The 25858-nt window shown below is 47.3% G+C and overlaps 1 protein-coding gene across 2 annotated transcripts in view; it reads right to left on the reverse strand.

The window, feature by feature from the left end:
* Nucleotides 1-25858, reverse strand: part of ZNF618 (zinc finger protein 618) — a 165008-nt gene that overhangs the window by 77469 nt on the left and 61681 nt on the right. For both annotated transcript variants that reach the window (XM_076355837.1, XM_076355836.1), the window contains exons 2-3: nucleotides 18946-18989; nucleotides 1560-1816 (exon numbers count right to left, since the gene is read on the reverse strand). In XM_076355837.1, the coding sequence (XP_076211952.1) occupies nucleotides 1560-1816; nucleotides 18946-18989 (301 nt within the window). The remainder of the gene's footprint in view (nucleotides 1-1559; nucleotides 1817-18945; nucleotides 18990-25858) is intronic.

Genomic DNA, 25858 nt, shown 5'->3' on the forward strand with positions numbered 1-25858 from the left:
GTTAACTAGTAAATAACTCTCTGTCCCTCTCCCCGTGGTGCCTACACATTAAATAGTGTCCCCCCTCACCCCAGCCTGTCCCCAACGCTCTCCATAGGTATGACATGATGGTGTACATCCAAGTTAGCCAACAGCAAAAGCCCGTTTTCCACTTTGCACAACAATATAGTCAACTCAGGGGGCATCATCTGCAGAACAGCCGCTGCCGCCCAGCCAGAAGCCATGGGGAGAAGAGGGTCCTACATGGCAGACACCCGATCTGCATCAAGGGCTGGTGACCATGGCTGAAGCAGAAGCTCCTATTGCCTCCGATCAGCAGCAGTCTCTCCACCCATCCCTCCTGGGGTGGCAGGGTCACCTCCGCATTTCAGGGTTGCCCAGGCAATGATCAACCTCTCAGGAGCTGTGGGGACACAAAAGCCCTGAATATACACAGAGTATATTGTAAGATCTTTAAGTTGGAACCAGTTATAGACTTCTTAGGCTTTCCCTAGATGTTTTGACCCTGCTTAAACAGCAGTGACCTCCCACCCTGCCGTTCTTAGTGGCTGTCCTACTGGGGAAGAGAGGACAAGCAGGACAACAATGCTCCCAATACAGTCACCAGCTGATGACACACTCCAGGGTTTCTTTCCAACAGCGTGGACAATGATCAAGCAAAAACCAAGAGAAAATCTAACATCAATACCTCTTTTCTCTCCCCCTGCACGACAAACCAATCCCAACAGCAGTGCTGGGCAGCTCAAATTAGCATTCTCCTGAGTCCTTCGAAGGAAACATGGTCCAACTGCTCTTTCTTCTTTATATCAGCAACTGCCTTTGGCTCTCAAAAATCACTGCTGGGACCTGCTCCATGTCAGAACCAACAGAGGAGTGCCTTTAGCAAGAGCAGTGCCTCTCCAGGATCCCGCAGAAAGCCCTTTCCCTGGAGCGGGAGGAGAGAAGAGTCTGATGTTCACAGAAAAAAAAGAAAAACCTTCATCACCGCTCGAGGTGGGGTGGGGATAGGAAGTACTGTTTTGGAAGTGGCACACCACAGCCAGCCAAAAGTCAAAATTATTCCCACAACGTTACTAGTAATCAGAAAAACAAACAAACAGCAACCTGTAAAACCTGTTTTTGAGCTAAATCTAATTATTCACAGAAAGCAGCCACTTTCCCCAAAGCAACTTTCCTCAAAGCATTTCAACTTTTTCTCAGGCTTTCCTCCTAAGTGCCTCCTCATCTGTGCCCAACATACCAACCACCAGCCCTGGGTTCGCCATGAATTTCGCACATGGCTGATGGGCAAGTCATTTAACATGTCCAAAGAAAGTAATAAGCTTTCTCTTACAGTTACCTTGATCTTGGTTGAGTCTTTAGGGGTGACAAGATACAAACAGATAGCAAAAGTTAAAGGTCAATAATCCTGAGCCAGGACCCTGAGATTGATGTGCACCTTGGCTCTGGTCCCTCCAGCAGAGCTGAGCTTCCATGAACGGCTCTCCAGAGTTTCGTTCCTCTCCCCAACACCATGGATTCAGGGAACCGAACAATGGGGTGTGTTACCCACAGCTTACCGAGCGTCTGCTGGTTGCGGACCCCACCTATGACCACGCAGATCTCCGCGGGCACATCTCCCGGCCCATCCTTTATGTTCTTCTTGGAATCTTTGGTGTCATCCTGCCAGATCACCTCTTCGATATAGTCATCTGGTACCTCTGTTTTCACCTTCACCTCAGTCATCATTCCAGCCTCTTCACTGGGTGAGGACTGAGATGTCACCGAATCGGAGCCCTCCGCTTTCGGGCTCCGTGGGCTCCTCTTCAAACACTCTCTGAATGGGGGGAAAAGAGGAGAAAACATGAATTCTCGTTGTCAAACGCTCACTTTCTCATCATTAGGACATAATTAAAGGTACTTTCTTTTAATGCAATTTATTTAAAGTAAGTATGGGTAAGTATGCGTGTCTGTCATACATGGTAAGTAAGTAAAATTTAACCAGACAAAAGTAATAAAACCATTTGCTAGTAATGAAAATAACCTTAATCATCACAAACAATAGTAGGAGTCATAAACAGACCGGACCACTAAACAAGAGCACAGAATATCACCTGGTTCCTAGCAGGCCAGGAGCACAACTCCAGCAGTCCTGACATCGAGTATTATGCCAAGACTAGTCCATATATGCAAAAGAAAAGCCACATCCCCCTGACTTTTTTAATTTGGAGCTATCTCCACCCTTGTGCACTCCTCCATGCGTTCATCTACCATCGCATCCTCTCTTTTAACCCTTCAAAGCAACCTAACATCCTATGGTATTCGTATGGCCTTATTTAACACATACGGTGGTGATCAAAGGGGATCATCTGTAGTATAATGATATTTAGGGAGACTATTACGTTACGGACAGATACAAGTATCAAAGATGACAGAGAAAGTGTGATGGATGGGGAAAGACCGAGGGAAGAAAGGAGGGATCCAGTGTATTTAGAAACAGATTAAGGAAATGGTATGTGTTTTCATCTTGGAAAGAGAAAGCTGGAAATTCATAGGAGAAATCAATCTAAATAAAGAAATATTCAAAGCCCCTTATGAAAAGGAAGGAAACTGGACACCCCAAAGCTGTAAAACAACATCAACAAGTGCTACGATGGCAAAAGGCAGAGGGAGTTTGAGCACGACAGATGAGGACCAGGTAATAAGCCAGCGTAGCTCCTTTTCCAAATGCACCATCCCACCACTTATTATGGGCTCCCTGTTTTTAATACTGGTTATTAATAATTCCAACATGCAATGCAAAGATAAAATAATTGCTGGTTCAGTCTGTGCAGAAATCAGAAGAACTAAATATATAATAGCTTAGACTACCCAGAAACAGAGATTTTAAAGACTGTGACATATTTAGAGTCATGTAAACACTGGGAACAGCCGAAGGTGTTTGAAAACTTTTAAAGCAGAAGTAATAGGCAAAATAAAGTGAAGAACAGGCTGAACTTATGGATGAGAGTCATCAGACCATGCAATAGCAAAAGAGAAGGAAATCCCATTGCTTGGAACATCATAGAAAGTCAGAACAAAGTATGAATTAAAATGTTAGAAAACTAACACCTGCAATGGTTTCTGATAGGGGTTATGAAGCTGGTAGACAAATCAAATGCTGCAACTGCAGGCGAAAGCGTCCAGTGGGTAATCCTGGGAGGATGGAGAGGAGAGGAGCAGATGAACGAAGAGAACAATCTTCTGCAATAATTACTGCACAACCTCCTACATGGACATGTAGTTGCTATTTCAAAATGGGTCAGTCACATCATATTGCCAGATATTTTATTACTCATCCCTTCATTCTCATTATGGCATGAAATGGACAATTAATAGCCCCTAAACAGCGAGAATTAGCCTCCCCACTCATTCCCATCCTCCTCACACATACTCCCCAAAGCTCCCAAAATCATACAGTGCTTTTACAAGTGAGAAAGATGAATTAAGACAGAGAAAATGTGGTTGAAAGCTGGACAATCTTTATGGTAATATTATTGGATGCCCAAAAGGTCCATCAATCTCACCCGACAGCGGCGTGGCTGAGCACCCGTTCTAAAGCCAAGGGAAAGGCAGCAGCCAGGAGCAAAAAAAAAGTACAAAATATTCAGCAATCAGCAAAGGGTGGGATTAATTGCAAATCAATCAAACCGAGAAAGTGTGAAACGCAAAACACTCATAAAGGCAGCAAAAGCAATAGGGTGTGTGTGGGGAAACAGTGAAGGAACATCAAAATCAAACCAGTACAATTCCCACTGGTAGGCAGAAAGGTGAAAGCAGTCAGTGAAAGCCAGCTTTGCACCTAAAGTGAAGGCAAAATGCCTCCATTATAGACGGTACAGTAACCTGTACTTGCCAATCATGGACAAAACAACATAAAAATCAATGCAGGAGCCAAGTGATGTGGAATTAAAAGCTAATACAACTAGCAGTGAGGCTAAGGATACAGCTTTCTGAGGAGATTATAAATTGGGTAAGAACATAAGAGACCTTCTAATGGCACCCGGCTTTGCATCGCATCACATTTGAGTATCAAGAAGATCACCAGTACATGGCACGAAGTGAGCAACAGGCCACGTGCTGCAAGGCAAAATGGTGTCCTCAATATGTGTTGCTCCTGAGTAGAGGTATTTCCACAGGGCTCCTGAAACAGTCGGTGTGGGGCAGATTTATTAATGCTCTGGAATTAAATTGAACATCACTGTTGCTAAAAATTACGGGTGACCCATGGAGGGGTGGAGAGCAATGACTGTGAAAGGGACACCAACGTAAGCTAGCTCTGGCCAAGCTGAGCAGTTCTAGCGTAGTCAAATGTGTCCAGGAACGTGGGTGCACCCATGAACAGCACCCACGGTGCTCAGCCGTGATCCCAGCAGGCCGGACACGCTGCAGCCACACAGAGCCACACTCTGACCTGAAGGACTAATGCAATTTTCAGATACATATGCTTGAGATCAAACATGGAGGTAATTTTCTCCTTGTACGAAGCCGTGGTGAAGCCAGTCCCAGCATACTGCAGACAACTGAGCGCCCTCGTTTTTAAAAGGTGATTAGAAAAGTTGGAGACGGTTCAAAAAAGAGGCACTGAAATGTTTCAAGACTGGGAAAAGATACTTTATGACTTTGTGAGGCCAAACAACTTCAATCTGTTTCTCAAGCCAAAAGGAAGACTGAGAGATGATTTGACTGCAGCATATTATCATCTTCATGGGGAGAAAATACTGTCTTTCCTTAATTTGGCAGGGAAGAGTAGAGTACGAGCTCATCGCTGGAAGCTGGAACCAGTTGAAATGAGGCATAAAATATTAGCACGGATGGTGGTCCACTGGAACAACCATTTTCCAAAGGATGTGCTCAGGGAGAACACATCTCTCCAAGTCGTCAAACCCAGAGTATCTGTATCTGGCTGGCCCCAGGTTACTGGGCTCAGTACAGATGTGCACCGGCCAGACTTGGTGGCCTAAAGCTGTAGGAATATAGAAAATATTAGACCAGACCAATGGACCCTCAAAACCTTTGCTCTTCACGCACGCTGACTTTCTGGATCCATCTCTGCCGAGAAAGTAACTCCCCAGCTGGGATGTCTGCTCTTAGGTGGGACCTAAACCTGCAACTATTAATTGAAAGCAATACTATTCCTCTGACATTGCCCCATATGTTATAAGCCTGAGCAGGTACTTGGTGTACAGAAGGACACCAGCCCCAAATATTTTAGCAACTGTCTTCTGCATGATTTCATAGTACAGAAGCCCTGAAAGGAGCCTGCTGATCCTCTCAAAAACAAAATAAGCAAAACCATAAAAAACATAGCACCACTGGATTTTTACAACAATCTTACAACAATTTTACAACAAACAGAGGCCTTCTCTGTCTTTGGACGCTTTCTAGGCGAGATGAAGGCAGCAGCCAGCAGATGTACAAATCTGCTACACCCAGGTTACAGAATGGGTACAGATGTACCCACTGCGTGTGTCAGGGAGGCGAACCCACAGCCCCGCAACGCTCCCCGTTGAGCACCCCAGCATCGCATGCAAGGCCAGGCACTGCCCGGTGACCCAGCAGAGAGGTCTGCGCAGACCCACGTCCTGCTCAGATCCCAGGAAAAGAGCTCTAAGGTGGTGAAAAGGGAATAAATTATAAGCATTAAAATTTTTTTTTCAGATTATCTGTATCTATAAAAATAAAAATACATATATATATAAAAATGTGTGTGTTTGTTGTGTATGCACACACACACACATACATATGCATATACATATAAGAAGGACTGATACCTGTGTCTCTGGCAGCATCCCCTTGTTGCACCCAGCTCCTACCCCTTTCTGCCACGGCAGCCCCAGGACGCACATTCTCTGCTGACACCCTGAGGTGCCGGCGTTTTATTGCATGAGCCAGATCCCGTTTCACAGCACCGAGGGCCCCAGCGTCCGGACTCTGGACTGTGCAAGCCAAAATGCACCATCCCTGAATGCAAGCTTTGCTGTTGACCTGCACCAGGCTGGAATCAGCCCCACACCACCTGAGAGCAGTTTTAGCTACTTTTTTCATGGCCATCGCTTAAGAAGGAAGAGCTGTGTTCTCACGTTGCTCTTATTATTTCATATCTTGCAGAGATTTTCTAGCCACTGGCTGATGTCAAGCTTTAGCCAAACTTCAAATGCAGACTCTCTCCAGCTCAATGTCCAGAGGAACACTATGGCTTGCAGAATACCTTAAAATAAACATAGTCAAACAACAACACAGGCCCAGCCCTCCTTTCTTCTCCTCTGGATGTGCTACGCAGGGGACAGAGGAGCCAGAAGACTCTGATTGCCTCATATGATGCACAAGAGGGGCATCACCAGCTGCTGATAACAGCAGGTGAAGGCGATGGACCCCTCCTACCTTCCCTGCACGCAGAGAACATCTTCCTTACCTCCATCCTTACAGTCCCCAAAGGACTGATGGACAGACTACACAGGAGAACTTGTCTGAAGACTACAAAATGAGATCCTGGCAGGCGGTGGGGTCGACTCTTGCCCGCCTCTTGCTAGCAGTGACAGACAAAGCGGTCCCCAACAGCACAGCGTCGCAGCGATCATCACTCACACGGCGACTGTCCAGTGACAGTTCTCATTCTGCTTGGACACTGCAACCAAAAAGCTCTCCAAGCATGAAGGTGGGTCCCTTTCCACAGGCCAGGCGGAGTAGGGCTGACAGAGAACTGCTGCTGCAGATGGCAATACACCCAACGGAGCAGCACTGAAACCCCTAGGAGCAGGTCTGAGCTCTCAAAAAGCTCACTCGATGCCTCTGCTGGGGGCTACACAGCTTTGGAGAGAAGGCGGCGGCAGCAATGGCGGAAGACAGCTCTTTTAGCAAGAACTAGCATCACTTTCTTCTGGTCCCATGTGAAAACCAGTTAGTGCTCCTGTGGCTAGAGCAAAACTAGGACCAGTCCAGGCTTCTTGGGTCTGAAGCTCAGTTACGCAATTTGCTGAAGTGATGCTGTGCCAAGCTAGGTATAATTGTCCCCAGGGTGCAGGGGGAAGCTGGGCTGAAGGAACAATCCTCATGGGGCAGCAGAGTTGGAAGCCTCCTGGTTTGGCTGGGGAAACAGTACCAACATCACGGAGCAAAACGGGAAAGAAAAGGAAATTACTGACACTGGAAAACTTCAGACGGGATGGAGAGGGGTACATGCACAGCCACAGCAGAACCAGGTTTCACTTAGAAGACAGCATTCACCACAGTCTCCAGCAAGCATGGCATCAAGCCAGGAGGGAACACACGTGCTGACCCAAGAAAGCATCATTTCTTTACCAGCCCTCTGGTCCTTGGATGTTGGATCCCTTGCAAGCCTGTGACACTGCACTTGCTCAGTGTTGTGCCGAATTTTGCCTCCCCTGCTTCTGAGCAGCACAAAGAGCCTCCAATTAGAGATGAGGATAAAGCAGCAGCAGATCCAGAACGTGCCGCTTCTCCAGAAATTCCCCCTGAGAGTCATGGTGACAGAGAACATGCTGCCTGGTAGAGGGAAGAAATCAGGCCCCAGCACCACCGTGTCCAGTGCTGGTTCTGCCATTCCTCCCCTGCTTGCAGCACCGCCAGAGCTGATGCACAACTGCAGAAAGGTGTCAAGAAGAGGATGAGTAAGAATAGGAGTGAATTTTCAGTTCTGCAGATCCCAAGGCTGGAAGCAAGTCTTACTGGTTTTGGGTGGGGGCACGCAGAGAGAAGAGGACTACACAGATTCTGGGATGTCAGCTAAGTCAAATATTGGTACTTCGTCCTGGAAGCAGAAGTACTCCCCAATACGAACCATGAGGTGACCACATCTCTGAGCGCTGTGACCGCAAGGCACAGAGCTCACACTGTGGTAACAGAGAGATCAGCCCCATCTTCTGAATTCCTGTGGGGCATTGCTGGGTAACACACTGGTACCGGCGGTGTGGTCAGAGCCTCCACTTGGTGGAGACAGCACTGCAGAAGAACTAAGGGAGAACCTACCATGAGTCAGATTCCACTCCTGGGTACCTGCAGCCCATTCCTCTCGTGGTGGCTCTGAACGCAGTCCCCAGCCTTATGCCATCACTTTTCTGGGTGAAACAATGCAATTTACAGTGTTTAAGTGTGGTCTTCCAGGGACCAGCTGCAGTTCCCTCTGCAGGTCCAACCTGCATTTAACATCCATGGCATGATGTTCCCTGGGAAGAGGACATTCTTCAAACAAGGCACTGTTTGCACAGGACAAAATCTTCTCAGAGAAATCAGACCAGAGATTAGCTGAGTGCACTGGCGCATCTGGCTTAGACCCTACCTCCTTCCACAGGGTGCATCTAACCTCTTCTCCATGTCTTTGAGCTTTCCTGGGGAATACCAACCTCCTTTACTGTTTAATGTCTTGTCTTTACTGAGTTGTGGAGCTTGGCAATCCAAGAGGCTCTTCCTCGCTGAGGAGAGGAGGCAGAAGCCTTGGGATCACACACTGCTCATGCCATCAGTCAATGGCGTGCCTGGTTGCTCCTACAGGTGAGGTACTGTTTCACTTTCCAGAAGAGACTCTATGGATTTTAAACATTAAAGAGGCAAACAAACATTGCACTTGCACGTATCATTCCTCTGACTAAGTAGGCCACATAGCCAATTACTGTATTACCAGCTCTGCCATCTCACAATGCTCATTTCAACATTGCTGCCTGCTTTGATCATCAGACTTTCATCTTCCGATGACGTTACGGCCACTTTCATGTCAAATACAAGCATGTGAAGGCAGAAGAGATTTAAGGAGGCCTTGATGCAGACTCATCATGGGCAACTGGAAAGGTATGGGTAAAAATGGGTTCCTGGACCCATTTAGGTACAGCTTCCCTTGGTCCTACACCCGTGATACGTCACGAAGCCTGAGGCTTTAGCACAGCCAGATGATGCAACAAGAAAATAAGGACAAATGACCATGCAAGAAGTACAATTTTGGCCATAAAGCTGAGTAGTCCGAATGATGCCTCACCGGCATCAATGCAAGGGCAATGCAAGGAGCTCTTCCAGATGGAAGGACAGAAAGGCAACAGCTGACTGTTCACACTGGTCTGCTCTGCAGGGTAACACTCTACCCATGAAGCTAGCGGCCCCCCTTCCAGCCAGCCTCCTGTGGAAGAAGAAAAGGAGGAGAAGAGGGTGCAAACTGAAGGGCTGCAATATGGTGCTGTTTTCACCTTTGGAGAGCGTTTCTTTCTGGCTGTGATAAGCAGCACCAGCAATGACTGAAAGCAAATGGGGCCCATCAGCTGCTGCAGCCAGAAGAAACTCGCATTCACAGTTTGCTTTTTCTCATCTGGAGTAGCATTCTCATAAATAATGAAAGTGACTAAAAGCTACTTAAAAAACACACACTCCTCCCTTATGAAAGAATGAGAAAAAAACCCAATTATAAAAGGACATTTCTTCCAGCTAGGAATAATTTGTCATGTAATTCTCTGAAGACAGCAACAGAAACATGCATGCTCTGTGCTCCCTTTTGAGTGATCTGTGATTGCATATGTACTCAGATGACTTCTAATGAGGCTATTTTTATAGCACACATCCTGCTGAGCTTTTTGGGAGGGGCAAAGTGAGATCAGTGGAGAATCAGTCTTCAACGTCAGCTCCTATGTATTTTCTCCTCAAAAGGAGAGGAAAAGGAAACAAATGTGGAGGAGGACACACTGCTCTGAATCAACACCTACAAACAAAGCTCTTCTGCCCCAGCAGCAAACATGGAGCATCTTCAGTTTTTTCCCCAGACACCACTCAAGCTGGAAGAAGCAGAGACACTTCACTAATGCCTTGATGATATCAATGATAGTGATACCCAACTCCGCCTTGGCAGAGCATGCTGTGTGCCCATTCACGCTACTGAAACACACTCTTGTATGGTCCTTGGTACGCTCTTCTGGTCTGCAGGACCAAAGAAGTTCAGAAGAGCACAGTAATGAGGACCGTGCAGTGGGCACCTGAAGGAACATGCTTTGCAGAGCCCACCAGGACAATATCATCAGTATGATGTTACAACTTGTCTTCTTGAAACCAAAGTGCAGTTGGCTCGTCCCATGCCAAATCAAAAGGCCTCAGCTGTCAGAAAGGAAAGGAAGCAAAAAATGGGGGAGGCTGAAACTGGGCTCAATTTACAGATGTCTGCCATGGTTTTAAAAGAACCAGAAGGTTCCTGCCATGACTGGAGCTACAGGAAGTAGAATGGACAGAACAGATGAAAATGAACTCTCATTTTACATGGAGATGATGCAGAGACAGAAAAAGAAAGATGTAAATTGAAAATCTGCTTGTCTGATAAATTAGTTGTGGTGGCCTTCCTACCCCCTCCCCATAGCTCTTATTTGTTCCCTGGGGCAGCCCAGCTGTATGGGCACCATGCCTTACACCAGGAAGAGGGAGGTAGAGCGGGTCAGGAAGCAGAGGAACAGCTTGGTGTCCTTCACCAGGGACATCTCTTTTGCAGACATTACTAGGCAAAAAGATTTTCAAGTTCAGGGTTAAAAGAGAGAAAAGACGGGAGCTATTTCTTCCAGTATTACAGCTGAGCACTTTGCTTCTAGTCTCCATGCCTCCTGCTTCAGCTTTCAGATGTTCCCTCACAGACTTGAAAGCCAAAGAGACTGACCTACTCATCCAACCCAACCTCCTGTGTCACAGCTCACAGAGCCGTTCCTTTGTCAGAACTACATCTGCAGCTCGAGCCAGTGCCTCTTTCATAGAGGCTGTCTTGATTTTGATGTGTAAAGTGCTGGAGTAACCATCACATTTCTAGGTCCCTCCTCTGAGTAATTATTTTCCATAACAGGCACCATACGTCCAGCGTGGATTGCTGCCTCCGGCCATTGGTTTGCTGGAAAAGAGATCCTGTTGCTGGGAATCTCCCCTCCATAGGAGAGAACAACCTCTTCTGCTGCATCTTGAATGAAGCAAAGCAAACACACTTCCTTAATGTATACTGCATACACACTAAAATAAGCCTTCTAATTCTTGACTCTTTCCACGAATGTTTGGGAACCTGCCCACATTTCAAAGCACGGATACCAAAGCAGGACAAAGTATGCCACCAGCACTCTTAATAACACACACGGTGGCAACACATGCTGGTCATGTGTCTGAAACCCAGATTTTCACTTGGTCAGAGTTGTACAAGGAGTTCATGGTCACTCGTGTTCCACCAGGAGATTTCAGTTCTTCTCACAATTACCACTTTCCAAGATGCCATTGTGTATTCTCAAAGTGTGGGTTTAACCTCTGAAAGCAAACATTACAGGAAAAACCTGTTCACTCATTTTCTGAAGTTATTTTAGGGAATGGGAACTCCTTCCTCCATCAGTGGTAGAGGACTGAAGACTTGCTGAAGAACAGAAAAAAAGAAAAAGCTTGTCAGAGCTTCAGGGCATCTTCAACATGCAACATGCTCTTGTGAACCTCATGATTTAAGGACTTCAAGGTCACTGCTACGTTGCAAGTGTTACTTCAAATCTCTGTACTTGTTTTGTCCATGGTCCTATAGGTTGTATCCTTGGTTGATTGGTTGGCTCTTCACAAGGCTGGATGGTGGATCCACTCTTTGCCATACATGACATTCCTGAACACAATGATCACTTATAAGCTGACCAAAATAAGCTGAAGCTAACCAGGATGAATGCGGAACTCTCGAAGGCTGTGAGGCCCATGCTCCAAATCAAGCAATTAGGCTTGGTGACATCACCCTAATTGGGCATGCAAAGAAAATTTCTGAGGCAAGAGAAGCAGCCCAAAACCCTATCCTTATCTGGGTCACATTAAGTTTTCTGCTTTCTCCCCCCAAAATAAACTGAAATCAGAGCATGAGACCACATCGTTCTGCAGGCAGAAGTATAACAGTAACTGCCATTTAGGTTTTCCTGGAAAAAATTTGCTCAATGAAAACCAGTATTATTATGGAGTTCATAAATTTAGAAGGACCTAAAGGCTTTTTCGAAGACAGATGCCTCAAGTAGGATCACTACCTGCCTCTAAGGGCAGCCAGCTCTTAAAAACGGAGGCAACAGCTTTCAAAAACCCCAAAATAACTAATGCAACACTTGGTGGTATGGTATGCTGTGGTGTCAGTGCTAAAATCTAGGGAAAACAAACAAACAAACAAAGCAGCATACTTAATTTTTCCAACTATCTTGATCTACTAAAACACACAACCTTTCCTGACAACAAACACCGCTTCAGTAAGTTTAAGAGGAATTTAATCGTGCGTTCATTCCTCAAGGGATGCTCGGCAGCTCCAAATCCTTCAGAAAAGGTAAACTACAGGACCAAATCAGGCTGCCTATTCTCTAGAAATTAAACATTAAAATACAAACTAGAACAATAGTCAAGAGCCACAAAGAATTCCTAAGGTATTAGCAAAACAAATTCCCTTCAGCCCTTATTAGGAATATCTTGAGGATGATTTGAAGAGGAAAGTCTAACCAAATATAAAAAAAATTTGGCTTATCCAACAAAAAACAAACGCGCACTGTTTGCCAAAAGCAAAAGAACTCAGTCAGATAAAAAATGCGACATACAAATGATGCAGGTTAAAAACTAAATTTAAGATGATAATAGAATAGCTGCCAGCATCTTTAGATTTTCAAGCGTGGAAATGTCAACAAAGAAATTCAGGAAAAAAACAAAGAGAACATGTTAAGGGTTTATTTATATCAGTGAAAGAGCTCTATGTTGCTCGACTAAGAAATGACTGAGGGGGTGACAACTGTCTGCAAATGTCCATAGGTCCTCCAACACAGCCACAGGAGCCTATGCCGGACCGTCCCACCGACCCACTGGCGGCAGCGTGGCACGGCACGACCGCAAGATGAATGGGATAAAATGAGAAACGGGAAAAGACGGACAGAAAGGAGACAGGACCTTGGGACTGGGAAAACTCCCCAGCTGGGGAGTGATACAAATGAGGTGGCAGACGTCATGTTGCTGGAGATACACATGCATTTAATGTAAACAAGCTATGAGGCTCTACGCCATTATCGGAACAACCCCAAGCTGGCCAGGAGAGGGGGTGACCCAAGGAAAACAATTTCCTGGTAAGTCAGCTTTGCAGAGGACATTATAGCTACCATGACTCAGTACTTTATAGCTCCAGAAAGGGACGTTTCTCCACCTCACACCATCTGAAGCCCTCTGAGGCTCTGGCGTTTGGCAAATTGGTGTGGATTACACAGAAAATATGCTGGTCCCATGGGAGCCGGGATGTGTCCGAGTGCTGTCATCTCTTCATATGTGTACATTTGACCTTCTTTCGGGTTTCAAGGAAACCTGCCTGGGTTTCCCATAGCTTCTGCGCTGGTCGCAGTACAGAACTGAACTATCCGCTTCTCTTAAATTGGCCAGAAGGGACTTTTGGGGGGGTTTTGTGCTGGTTGGTTTGTTCGTTTCTTTTTGAAGATGGCTGGTGAGAGTCCTTCAGAGAGCACCACGTCTTATTAAATACCTTGCCTAATTATTAATAGTTTTCTCTCTTTCTGACGCAGGATGAGTCTGAAGCTCTTCACGCTCTGGGACCGAAAATCCCACAGGTGGCCTTTTAAAGAAAGGGGAAGCAATTTAAATCGTTTTGCTTCTTGGAAACACGCAGCCCTTGGCCTGTCCCCATGCACATCCCTCCATGGGGTGTGGAGCCCTATCCCGAGGTTCAGAGACCACAACTTCCAGCTTGGGCATGCACGGAGGTTGTCCTCCCCGAGTGCTGGGGACCTGGGGAGGACTGGTCAGCTGGGAGAGGAGCCTGCAGAAGAGCTGGTGCCACCCCAGGGCAGACCCTCCCTTAGGTTACAGGAGCTGCCAGGAAGGACCTGTCCGCAAAGGACAGAGCAAGCAACGTGGGGAGGAGAGGGAAAGATGCCACCAGCCAGGCTGCAGACGGGTGAACCGAGAAGGAGGAAAGTAGGTGCAACCACTTCTCAGTACCTTCTCCTCCAGCTGGAAAGTCATGTCTTCTAAAATAGAGACCGAAACGACCAGATTACCTAAGCACCACGGCTTGGTCTGGCATATCGTGGAAAACTGCACCATGTCAGAGCTGGGAGACCTTCATGTCCCAGCCTAAAGCACCCACTGGAAATGCTCCTGCCTGCACAGTGCTCTGCCTCCCTCCAGGCCAGCACCACAGAGCCCTTCTGCTGGACCTCCATCTCCAAGAGACCTCCCACCCTTTTCAGGACCTCTACCACAGTGCTGTTAACGCTGCAATAAAGATGAGACTCATCCGTGCCCTCACAGCCAACTCATAACCCCAGAAGGTCTGGGATTTTACCTCCGTTTTGGGAGCGGAGTACGCTTTTCTGCACAGCTACATCTGTGCTGCGAGCGGGTTCCCCGGCTGGTGACAGCCCTGGTGCAGACGGGGGCTGAGCTTCCAGCTGGCTCCGTTCCCTCCACAAACAGATGCAGTTCCTATATCAGGGTCTGATTTATTCAGCAGGAGTCTCGCACATTAAGCATAGTTAAGTCTGAAAACAAATCTAATGACTTTAAAATAAATAGCCAACGGAGGACTTGAAACTAAAATTCTTCCTTTCTCTGACACCCACCATATAAACAATAATAATTATATAAAACCGTGTCTAACACATGACTACACAAGGCTCTGGTGACCAAGAAAAGCACACGCTGCTTGTCAGACATAATTGCACATTTGGTTTTTCAATTATTTCTTGTCAAGATCCAGAGCCCACCATCTGAATGCTGACATTAATTATTGGTAAGTAGTTAGTTTTACAATAGCGTTATGGAGACTCCCAGCGATTACCCCGAGGTCTGCAGCTCCCAACGCTGTTCCCACACTGCCCTCTCATCCCTCCAAGCCCTCCAGGACTGTCACACAGACTCACACCAGTGAGTGATACCGAATCTGGTCCACCATGTGCAGAAGGGGCTTCAGAAGAAGCTTCAAGAAACTTTTCAATAGACAGCAGCAAGGTAACTGATCCCCAGGCAACGTGCCTCATCCTCAAGAGCCCACGTCACCTACTGATGCCATCTTCCAGTTGAGCCCCTTCTGAGCCCCACTCTTGGCAACATGCTCCAACACCTAACTGCCCATCATGCAAGAAAAAATCCTGCCTTTTATTGGCTTTTAATTTGCTGCCTTTTAATTTTGTCGACTGTCTCTTTTACTCTTGCAAAAGGAAGAAAGAAGTCTCTGATCTACCTTTTCTGGAGTGTTCAAAAACACGCACAGCTTTGTCATGTTGTCTCTTAGCTGTCATCTTCTCCAAGGCAAACAGCCATCTCTCTTCTAGCTCCCTTAAAGAAAGGGGTTTTTTCTATGCTCCTAATAATTCTCTTCACTTTTTAAAATTTCCCATTAATAAGCATTCCGTGAGGTACAGGAACCACACACAAGTTAATAAGGTAGGAGAATAGTGAGTGCGTTCTGCCACCACTAATTCTCAGCTGCAAACAGCTGCTCACGCTGAACCGTGTTATTTCAAAGGCAGCAGTCAGGCCAGATCAGAGCTGTGGGGGTGACAAGATCATAAAAATCCTGTGCCTTCAGAGCTTCTAACATTTACTTGAAACAGAATAAAATCAATTCAGTACAATAAATAAATAAAAATAGGATCGACCCAATACTACGGTCACCACATTAAGATCAAGCACGCTATAGTAAAAAAAAAAAAAGTTGCAGAAAGGTAAAGTTGTCCTTATTTTGCTTTTATTTTTTACTGACATAAATTAATCATTAAAATCTTCCTTGATAGTTTGCAATTAGTGAGAGTTTCAAGCAGCAACAACTTTGAAAAACATCTACCTTGTATCTCCAGCCGCTAACAGCCTCACAGATGTTGTCAAAGCCAAATTTCAACCTTCAGTCACTGGTAGAGCTTTCCTGAGATACTAAATTTTTATTCCATTTTATTTTTTTTAAACAGACTTGGTCATTTTCCTTTTTTTAACCATCTTTTGTTCAATCAGGTAGATGCTGAAGTGGATTTTGTTTCCAATTTTCTAAAAGAAAAAAGTGATGGCCAGACTTGCACTTCTTCTCTATGTACATACAAAATAACAGTGATAATGGAAGGAAGTTCTGCCACCCCAATGGGTGCTCGGGTACCCGCCTTTGGGAAGGCCATTGCTCACACCCAGGAGGATGCTCAGGCACTCGGCCCCGAGGGCACCTCCCGCACAGCCGGGAAGGGAGGACGCCCACAGGGGACACCCCGAAGGGTCAGCCCCCACATGGAGAATGCACTCGACCACCTGCTCTGCAAAACCCTCCAGTGAGAGCTACAAAATTGAGTTCTAAGTCAGAATAAAGAATTCGGGGGAAGGAAGCGGTGCCTGGCTCCTTTCCCCTTTTACTCCTCAGCCTACGCCCAGTTTTCCTTCCAGTGCTTCGTTCAGGCTAATTCCCAGTGTCCCGAGAGCGAGCACTGCTGGACCACACTGACGAGCCACCCCGAAACTGGGAAAAGAGATGTTTTCCTCTGCATAAGATGCCTGATGCTGGTGCTGCTCCCCACTGCCGAAATCTGCCTGCCCACCCTTCCACCCCTGCCGAGCCCAAGCCAGCAGGCACCCCAGAGGCGGTCAATGCCGGCCAGCGCTGCCATACCAAAAAGCTGCTGGTAACGAGGGTATTTAATTTTGAAACGCCGAGCGGCGGAGCGGGGGCACCGGGCAGGGACCGCAGCTGTCACGGCGGGGAGCACTCGGTGCACATTCAGCAGCAGGAGGAGGACCCGCACTGCAGCGTTTCGGAGATCAGAAGAACGGAGCGAGGTTTAAATGTGGAAGGATGTGTTTCACCTGACGGATAAAACTTCAGCAGCACTTTCAAGTCTCCAGAGGAAACAGGAGGGTCTTCTGGCATATGGTTAGTGGAGAGATGGTATCGCTGGCAATGCAAAGAGGGGGACATGAAATGCAGCTCGAGCCATGAAGGAGGCAGCCAGTGCTGGAGAGGAGCGCTGGTGCTTGCTGCTTCGCTGCCAAGGGCTGTGGGTGCCCGGAGAAAAGCCTCGTGACTCACCAGAGTCTGCTCCACACAGCACCGGTGGCCTGCCCCAGGCAGGGGAGCGGTGCTGAGCCCAGTAGCAGCAACCAGCAAACCTTGTCTGGGTGCACCGACGGTGGTCTCACTCCGTGCACATCACGACAATGCGGAGACAGTGGCTTCTGCCACACCATCACAGCTTCACTGCCTGTGCCACTGCGGCGTTCAGGGGCTGCCCATGCCACCGTGCCCCCCCGCCGAGGAAGGGGCAGGTGATGCTGATGGAGACGATGCCAGGATGGGGTGGAGCCCCCCATACCATGCTGATTTTTTTCCTCAGCAGCCCAACTGGCTCCAGTTTTCTGTTGTTCATCTTACCCCGTCCATGCTGATGTAATCCACAAATGTGCCTCAGGTGCTTGGTGGTCCCCTCAACAAGCTGTGCATCGTCCCACCACGTGATGGGACCTCCCTGACTTTCCTACCATCTTCTCCAACTCTCGTGGATGTTTCCATGCTCCTCTGCAGCGCACTCCCCTTCCTGAGACACGCACTCCCCTCCATGGTGCATCTTAGCATTGCCCCCATTTCCAGCCTCGCATCCCTGATCTCCTACATTTCCACCTATTTTTACCACAAAACCCTTTAAACCTGGAAGGTGAGTTTGCCAGTTTGCTTGTGAATGGCTGACAACCAGGAACCAGCTTCAAGCACGCACAGGACCAGGTAAATCCATCTGTCACCAAAGCCACACTTTGCTCCCGGCTCCCACCACCTCCCCAGCACCGCCCGGCACATCAACACTGCTCTGCAGAGGAAACCCAACTAAAAGGAATTTGTGCCTGGCCAGGAAGGAAGGCTGTCCCTTCTTCCATGCTTTCACAGCTCTGGACTGACTCTACCAGATACAGATGTTGGACAGTGGATGCTGCAGGAGACTTTTCCAGCAGGTCCCCCTGACTGCTGGAAGCGCCCACGTGAGTATCACCCACACACCATGGAAATGCAGCCATCTTGGCGGGGAAGAAGCCACCATGCACCTGATGCTGTTGGCTTTTGGGGGCTGCTTTGGTAACCCCAGCACTGGCGCAGCTCAGCCACACCGATGCCAGGGCTGGACATTCCCCATCACCTGCTGAGACCAGGCTGCCAGCTGCTCCTCCAGGGATGGAGAGGGACTGAGAAGCACCATCTTTAGTGCTTCCCAGCATGCCCAGCAAGGTAAAATGCCCTAACAGCATCAGCAAGAGATGGAGAGGCCACAGCACAGGGCAGACCCAACCTCATCACCTCCCCCTTCTTTGTGCCGGGCTCTCCTCCTGCTGCTCACACCGGGACTGCGTGCCTCCTTCCCGCACTGCACCAGGCTGCCGGGACACACAGGCCAGGGGGGCTGCCACATGCCCCAGGCACCCTGCCCACCGGCACGCACACTGGGGGTGGCAGCAAACGGGACACCTGGAGCAGAGTCCCCTGTGTGGGACCTGACATGTCCTGTACCCACCAGAGCACCTGCTGCCGAGACACCCCTTAGCGGGATCAGAGGGGGCTGAAGGACACCCCCCTCCTCTCCTCCTGCACGGGAGCAGGGGAATCTGCACCCAACTGCCACAGCATGGCCCAAGGTCTCCATCCAAGAACCTCATCCTGCGATGGTCTTTGCACCACGGCATGGGCACGGGGCTGGGGGGACTCAGTCGTACCACCCCCCACTGCACGCAAACCGCCTCTTGACGCAGCCCCCAAGGCCAAAACGATCCTTCTTCCAACTATCTTTTTAGCAAAATCCAAAAATGGGTGTATGGACGCTGTGCTCTAACAGCTCCCAACTCATCCCTCTCGTGCAGTCACCCTTCGCCACCCATCTCCGAGACGGAGAGCATCCGAGCAGAGCTGCATCTGCCCACCGCATCCCATAACAGCAGAGAAAACCATCCACCTACCTGCTGGAAGAGCTCCTCCGCCCACTGCTGTTGCTCTCGTCGGCCTAAGGGGGCAAAAGACATCAAAGAAAAGGCTGTTTAGGTTAAGCAAGGCAAGACTGCCCTCCAAACTCTTCCTGCAAGCATGCTGCACCCAAAATACCTGGGGTTTTTCCATTCTGGGTTACACACATGCCCTGTGCTCAATGTTGGTGGGACATGTCGTGCGCTGAAACCCAGGTCTGCAAGAGGCTGCGGCAAGATTTCAGACACAGCCCCACCACGGAGGCGACTTTCTGAGTCGATTCCCTCCAGTTGCTCTTGTGCAATTATTTTATCGCACTTTACCAAAGTTTAAAGTAACAAACCCTCCTATGAAAAAAAAAATATGCAATTTGCAGGAGAGAAATAAGGCAGAAATAGCCAAATTCAGTGCTGTGTCCAAGCTGAGATGGCCCCGCTCCTGGATTAGAGGAGCAGGTCCAGCGCACCTCCCTTCGTTAGCGATGAATTGCCTAATTGAGCCCCTCTGGGCTGTTAGAAGGGGCTGAGCAGGGACAAACCAGGGTCTCCTCCTTTTTGCCTCCTTCCCCTGGCTCTCTGATGAGAGGCTTCCTTGGAAAGACAATATTATTCCAAACCCAGAAATTTTATTTCTGAATTTGTGCAAATACAAGTTAAAAGATATTAGCTGCATTTCACATTTTGTGCAAATGGCAGAAACAGGCAATTCATGTGCAGCAGGATGGGGGCTAGCCAACGATTTCGATAAAATAAACCCTTTTTTAATTTAAATGCTAATGCACTGAATTAAAATTTAATAACTGAGGAAATTGAAAAGCCGAGCAGGAATATTGGAAATAAATCCAAGCAGAAACAGCTGAAATTAAAAATTCTAGAGAGTGGGAGGATAGCAGCTAAGCTGTCTTATATGATTACATTTTTTTTATTTTTTTTTTTTTTCAGAACGAAGGGGGGAAGGAAAAAAAAAAATCCTATCTTTGGCTTGCTGTAGGGCAGTAAATCGAGAGTGCTGTGATTTATTGCTCAATTTTCCTGAGGGAAAAAGGCTTTCTTTCATGCTGAAATATTTCATAAATTTCAAGCCAGCATAAATTCTTAATTTAAAAGTTATGGAGGTCACATTTAGTGCACTGGTGCAATTCTGAATTCTTAAAGGAATAGCAACCAAAAATTGCAATTTGATTTTATTTTTTTAATTCTTTGTCTGAAATTTTGTTCAAACGGATTCTCCGAGTTACACAAAGCAGAAACACATCCTGGCTTCTGAAGGTTTAAGAAATCCACTAGAAATGAAGAGATAAAAATCTAATTCAATTACAAAAAGGTATTTTTTTATTATTATTATTATTGTTAGCCACTTGAGGAATTTCTGTTAAAAAATTTCCTCCCTCCATTGCCTGGGAAAAGCCAGAAGGGAGGAGCTGACAATGTAATTGCTTCTGTTAGATCTCCAATCTTTTGTGAGCACTGATATGTTCATTTGTTATACAGCTGTTCAGCTACAGAAAGGATGTCAGAGCACCCATAATTCAAAGCAATCAATCAAAAATTAATGATTTGTCATGCTTACACAATGGAAAGAAAAAAAAAGCTTTATGGGTTCCTGCAACTGGTAGATTGCTCAAACCTTCGGGGCATTTTCTAGAAGATTAGAACTGTGTGTACAAAAAAAAAAGGAAAAAAAAAAAGGGGGGGGGGAAAGGAGACTTAATATACAGCCTGGGCAGAAACCTTGTGGGGTGCTGGGGCATCGGTGTTATCCGAGATCCCCTAGGGATGGGGTACGCTACAATTCCTGTCCGTTTAAAAAGCTTTCTGCACAACCCAACCTCGCAAGTCACCCTGCGAGCCACATTCCCCCATCGAAGAGAAATTGCCCAGGCTCCTGCAATTATAATTCCATGTGAAAAATGCCCGCTGAATATAAAGGTCGCCTGGATGAGCGCTCGTGAAAGCCGCAAAATACAGACTCCAAAGCTGAAGGCACAGCCTCGACTCTGCCCTCACATCACCTGCGGGACCACTCCAGCCGCAACACCAAATGTCACCTAAATATTACCAAAAGTTAAAACATTTCAGTTTGGGAAGCACGTAGCCAACCTCAACTTTGGAAAACTGTCTGCGATTGCAAAGTTATTCATCCTCCATGTAAGCAAGGATTTCTTTACATATAAATTCATTTTGGGAACGTGTCGTGCAGGGATTGTGCGCCCGATACGAAGCGTATCGATGTCCCGATGCCGTATTTTATTCCTGGTTATACACACGTGTTAGCTGGTGCCTCTGATGTGATTTACCGCCCAGCCTAACACAAGTATTACTCTGTGAAGGACCATGCATGCAATTCATTTTATGTTCCTTTTCATATTTGTATTTGGAGTTGAGCGAATGAATTGCTGGAAATAAATGACGTGGTGACTGCAGCCTCTGCAATTCCCGACCATCACCGACCGACTGCATGGCACCTTCTGGGGCCAATACGCAATTTTATTATTTACTTCTTTTTTTGCTTATCTTCCCCATTCTTTGTGTGTCTGCCCTGCCTGATTTCCCCTGTCTTTTTTTTATTTTTTATAACGCCATTTTTTTGCTTTTTGACCTCTTTTCATGAGCCATTAATGGACTCCCCTCTCTCAGGACGTAGCGCATACCAGTGCAAAGGACAAGACATGCATGAAAAGCACAGAAAGGGAGGTGCGACGGTGTGACCCCACCAGCGTTAGGGAGTTTATTTTAAAAGAAAAAAATTAAAAAAAGGAACCGCAAGAGGTAAAAGCTCTCAATCTAGATGGTTTCACACCACCCAAGATGCTCTTGGAGAGGAGGCATCTCCTGGGCATCTCCCATGGGGGAAACACTCAAAACCCACCGACGGACATGGGCAGAGCTGGCGCGATTGTTTTTGGGCTGCTGCAAGCCCACGACTGACTTCCCAGTTTGGATCCATTAGACCTAAACAGCAAGCCAAGTCTGAACGAAATCAGATCTAGCTGTCTTAAAGGTTTCTGGATGCTTAAATAAGCCCATTCTCACCAAAGGCGCCACCAGGAGACACCTTCACACACTCCTCCAGTTTCTACACATGCAATTAACTGGCAAATTTTCTGTGCCAGCAATTTGTCTTGGTTACAAACTCTTTAGGAACAGCTCTGTTTAGTTCAGCACTCGTGCAGTGCCAAGCACAGCGAATCCCAGCCCGTCCTAAGGCTGCAAGATGATTTAATCATAAATCACCAGCACCCGCACTACCCGAGACCATGGCGTGGAAGGTAATGAGACCATCAGGAAGATAATTCCCTCTGATCGTACACGGTATGCGAAGGTGAAAAAGCATAATAAAGACAGGCCATGGCGTTCTCCTCAAACTTTGCAAAACAAACACAATTACAAGCTTAATAAAAAAGGAAGTATTTCAGCAAACTGTATATAAGTTGACCTAAGTGAGCCATTTGATGTCCCTCAGCTCTCCATGGAAAGAGGCAGGGCCACCGTGGTGTGATGCCCAGGACCCTGTTAGGCGGCTCCGACCCTCAGCAATCGCAAAGCAAATCTCAAAAACAACTTCCGACATCAAAGACCGACAGACTACGCCTCAGTGGACGTGTCTTCGGCACCTGGCCAGGTGGCAGCACCCGCTGTGCCGTAGGATGGGGCTGCCCGAAGAACCGGCCATGGCACCCAGCTCGACCCCCCTGGAGTAGCCTGGGCAATTGCCACCTCAATGTTCAGCAGAACATCTCCGCCCCGGGGTGGTGCCACCCCGGCCTCCAGCCCACGACCCCACTCGAAAGGCGACCTCCTCCTCTCCGGCTCTGCTCGGGGGTCACCTTCAGCACAGGGAAAAACTGGGCGGTGCGTACACGATTTTTAAAATCCGGCTGAAATAAGCTTTTTTCCTTTTATTTTGCAGTAAGCCCATTTTGGAATGAAATGTGAAGGGATGATGCCTTTTGCAGGCCATGCTATTAATCCATTTAAAATAAAACATTGCATTTAAATTCTAAAAAGTGGTATTTAAGGACTACAAATATCCTAAGCAAGTTGAAGCGGTGAATTGCTGGAAATCACCATTTAACCGCCAGCAGCCAGAATGTGCCGAAACGGGTCAGAGCAGCTTTCGACAAAGTAGCGTCTTTGGGAAGGGCGAAGAGAAATCTCCTGCGCACCAGTTTACCCAGATAATTTAATTCAGTGACTTCTTCATTTATAATTGAAAAAGCAGAGGAGCAGAGTTTGCATCTGCCTGCCAGTCGGCGAGCAGGGGAGGACGAACGCGGGGCTCTGAAACACGGCCTGGATAATTAGCCATACAATCTCTCATGTAAAATAATTTACAATTCAAAATATGATTCCCTAAAGCTGCTTTTGTACGTATTGGGTACGTTTAAGGTAGTTTTGTTTAACTAACGCTAATAAATATCTATTAAATTAAAATGCATGAAAGCAGAATGTGGTTTCTGGCCATATGCTCCTCAACTCAAGTCGTAAGCAAAAAGTAAATCATGATAAATAAGAAATGTACCAGTCAACATCTCCTAACAGGATAAAGTGTCAAAAATTAGGAGTCCAAGCAGATGTATAACTGACCTGAGAAATGCATGTTTATAGAAAGGGCTACACCATATTGGGAAAAAACCCCAACATTTTAACAGTTACTGCGAAACAACAAAATAACTAAAAACCATAAAAATCTTAAATGAGATTTCAGAAGATTTAAGCACGGGCTTTCTGCCTGATCACTTAAATGATGATTAAAAACAATTATTCAAATCACTTGGATTTGCTTCCACGTACGCCACGCTCAGATCCGCTCCCATGGGCATGATGCCCAACACGGGACCGGGGTGCCAGGACCCCCCCATCCGCCACCGCCAAAGCCTTCCCCAGAGGGGGAAAAGGTTTTAAATCCATTTATTTATTCGTACACAGCCATCCCCCCGTGATTTGCCTCCGAACTTCATCCCGGCTCTGCCGAGGGGAGATACCCCTAATTCTGCCCAGGGTTTGCAGGAGGAGCAGAAGCCGCTCGCCCCAGCTCCTCCCCCAGAGCAGGGGAAAAAATCAGGTTTACTCTCCAGATGCTTTGTAAAAGGGCTGAATTGTTTGTTTTACCTGAGGAAAAAAAGAAAAAAAAAAAAAACAAAACCCACAACCTACTTTCCCTGAACGTCTTCCCAAAGACAGCTGAATAATTTTCGGTGAAACACAAAACACACGTAGTTTAGAAACGAGCCAGCAGCACCCAGCATGGAAAATTTCACCCCAAATAATTAAAATTTGGCAACAGGAGAAGCAACTGAAAACAGGTCTCACAAAGGAATGCGCCATAAAAATAACTGCAGGCCTGCCTACCTGCGCTGTCTGTTATTATTAACTTCAGAGCAACAGAAAATGCAGGAAGTGCTTTCCCCCCCCCCCCTTTTTTTTTAAACAAAGGGCAAGACATTGGCAGTTTCCTATTTAATTTTCATTAAAGAGGGAAAAAAAATAAAGAAGCCCTGCACCGCACCAAAACATCTGCTGAGCACAAGGACTCATATATACGCCTGTGCCCCCTTTTTTTTTTTTTTGATCTTCGCTTCCTCCTGCCAATACAGGGGATGCCAAGGAAACCCAAAGCCCCGGCTTTTGCATGGCACCGCAGTCCCCTACGTCACCCCCTTGTTGTCCTTCTCATCCCCCCAAGCTCAGCAGTGTCCCCCAAAGTTTATAAAAAGCACGGAGCAACGTTGAGCCAATGGGTGAGCTGAGCAGGACCCGTGCCTGGGCGCTTCCCAAAGCCAGGGCATCCCCTGCACAAAGGAAAATGATCTCCAGCGCTTTAGACTGCTGTGGTTTGTCCCATCCTCACCCTTTGCCTTTGCAGATTTGTAAGGGCAGCCTCCGAAAGGGATGAATTTTCCACCAGGGAACAAGCAAGTTCCTTGGGCTGGAGGAATGTGTTGCCTATTTCCTCAGCTGCAGCTTCCCCTCAAGAAACAATCAAAATAATAATAATAGAAAAAAATATCTGCAAGGAGGAAATCTGAGCTCTACCCAAGGCATCTTCTCCGGTCCTGCAGCAGAGCCAAGCCCCAGGAGCGAGGGTCCCCCGTCCCCCCATGCCCATCGTGTGGTCTGCAAACACCCCCTGTCCTGACTGTGGGGCAACACCGCCGAGACGCGGGTCAGGGATGCCGGCAGCAGCTTTAAAAAATAGTAGCATCAAAATTATTCGTGAGCATCCGGGGGAATTTTGCCCTTTTACTCAGCTGCAGCCTTGCCACGGGAAAAAACAGCGTGCAGAGGGGCTGAGGTCAGTGCTTCTTCCTGCGGCAAGGGGGAAAACCCAACAGTAAAAAAAAAAAATCTGAGATTTTTGAACCCTCCGAGATGAGAATAGCCGAGTGTTTTCTACTTGAGGTCATCAGAAGAAAAAGGCAGCGACTCCCATCCCAGCCGCAGAAGCACGCGCGGCTCCTGCCAAGCCAGGGATGAGCTTTCCAGCAGGCAAGAAAGATGATGAAGGCACTGACGATGGGTATAAACCAAACATGCCAGGGGCACATCTAGGTGATGCTCAACACCTCCACCGCTGGAGCATAGGGTGGAGCATGTGAGACGTGGTGGTACCAAAAGCCCGTGGACCACCCATCGGTGCAAAGACCAATGATCTTGTTTGGGCTCTAACACAGCGTACAGGAAAGTCTCCAGCGTGAGAGGAAGGCGCTCATCACTCCCAGGCATAGGCATTATTGAAACCCAGCTTTAGAAAGACTTATTTTAACGTTGAGATTTCCCAGGTTCACTCATGGGAAGGTGCCGAGGTGACAGTGACCTGCTGGGACACGACCTGTCCCCAGTGCCCCCGCATCGGACAGACAGAGCATCCCAGTGCTCGACACTTGGGGACACAAGGAGCTCGTCATTC

This window comes from Aptenodytes patagonicus, chromosome 18 (genome assembly GCF_965638725.1).
Source record: "Aptenodytes patagonicus chromosome 18, bAptPat1.pri.cur, whole genome shotgun sequence".
NCBI classification, from domain to species: domain Eukaryota; kingdom Metazoa; phylum Chordata; class Aves; order Sphenisciformes; family Spheniscidae; genus Aptenodytes; species Aptenodytes patagonicus.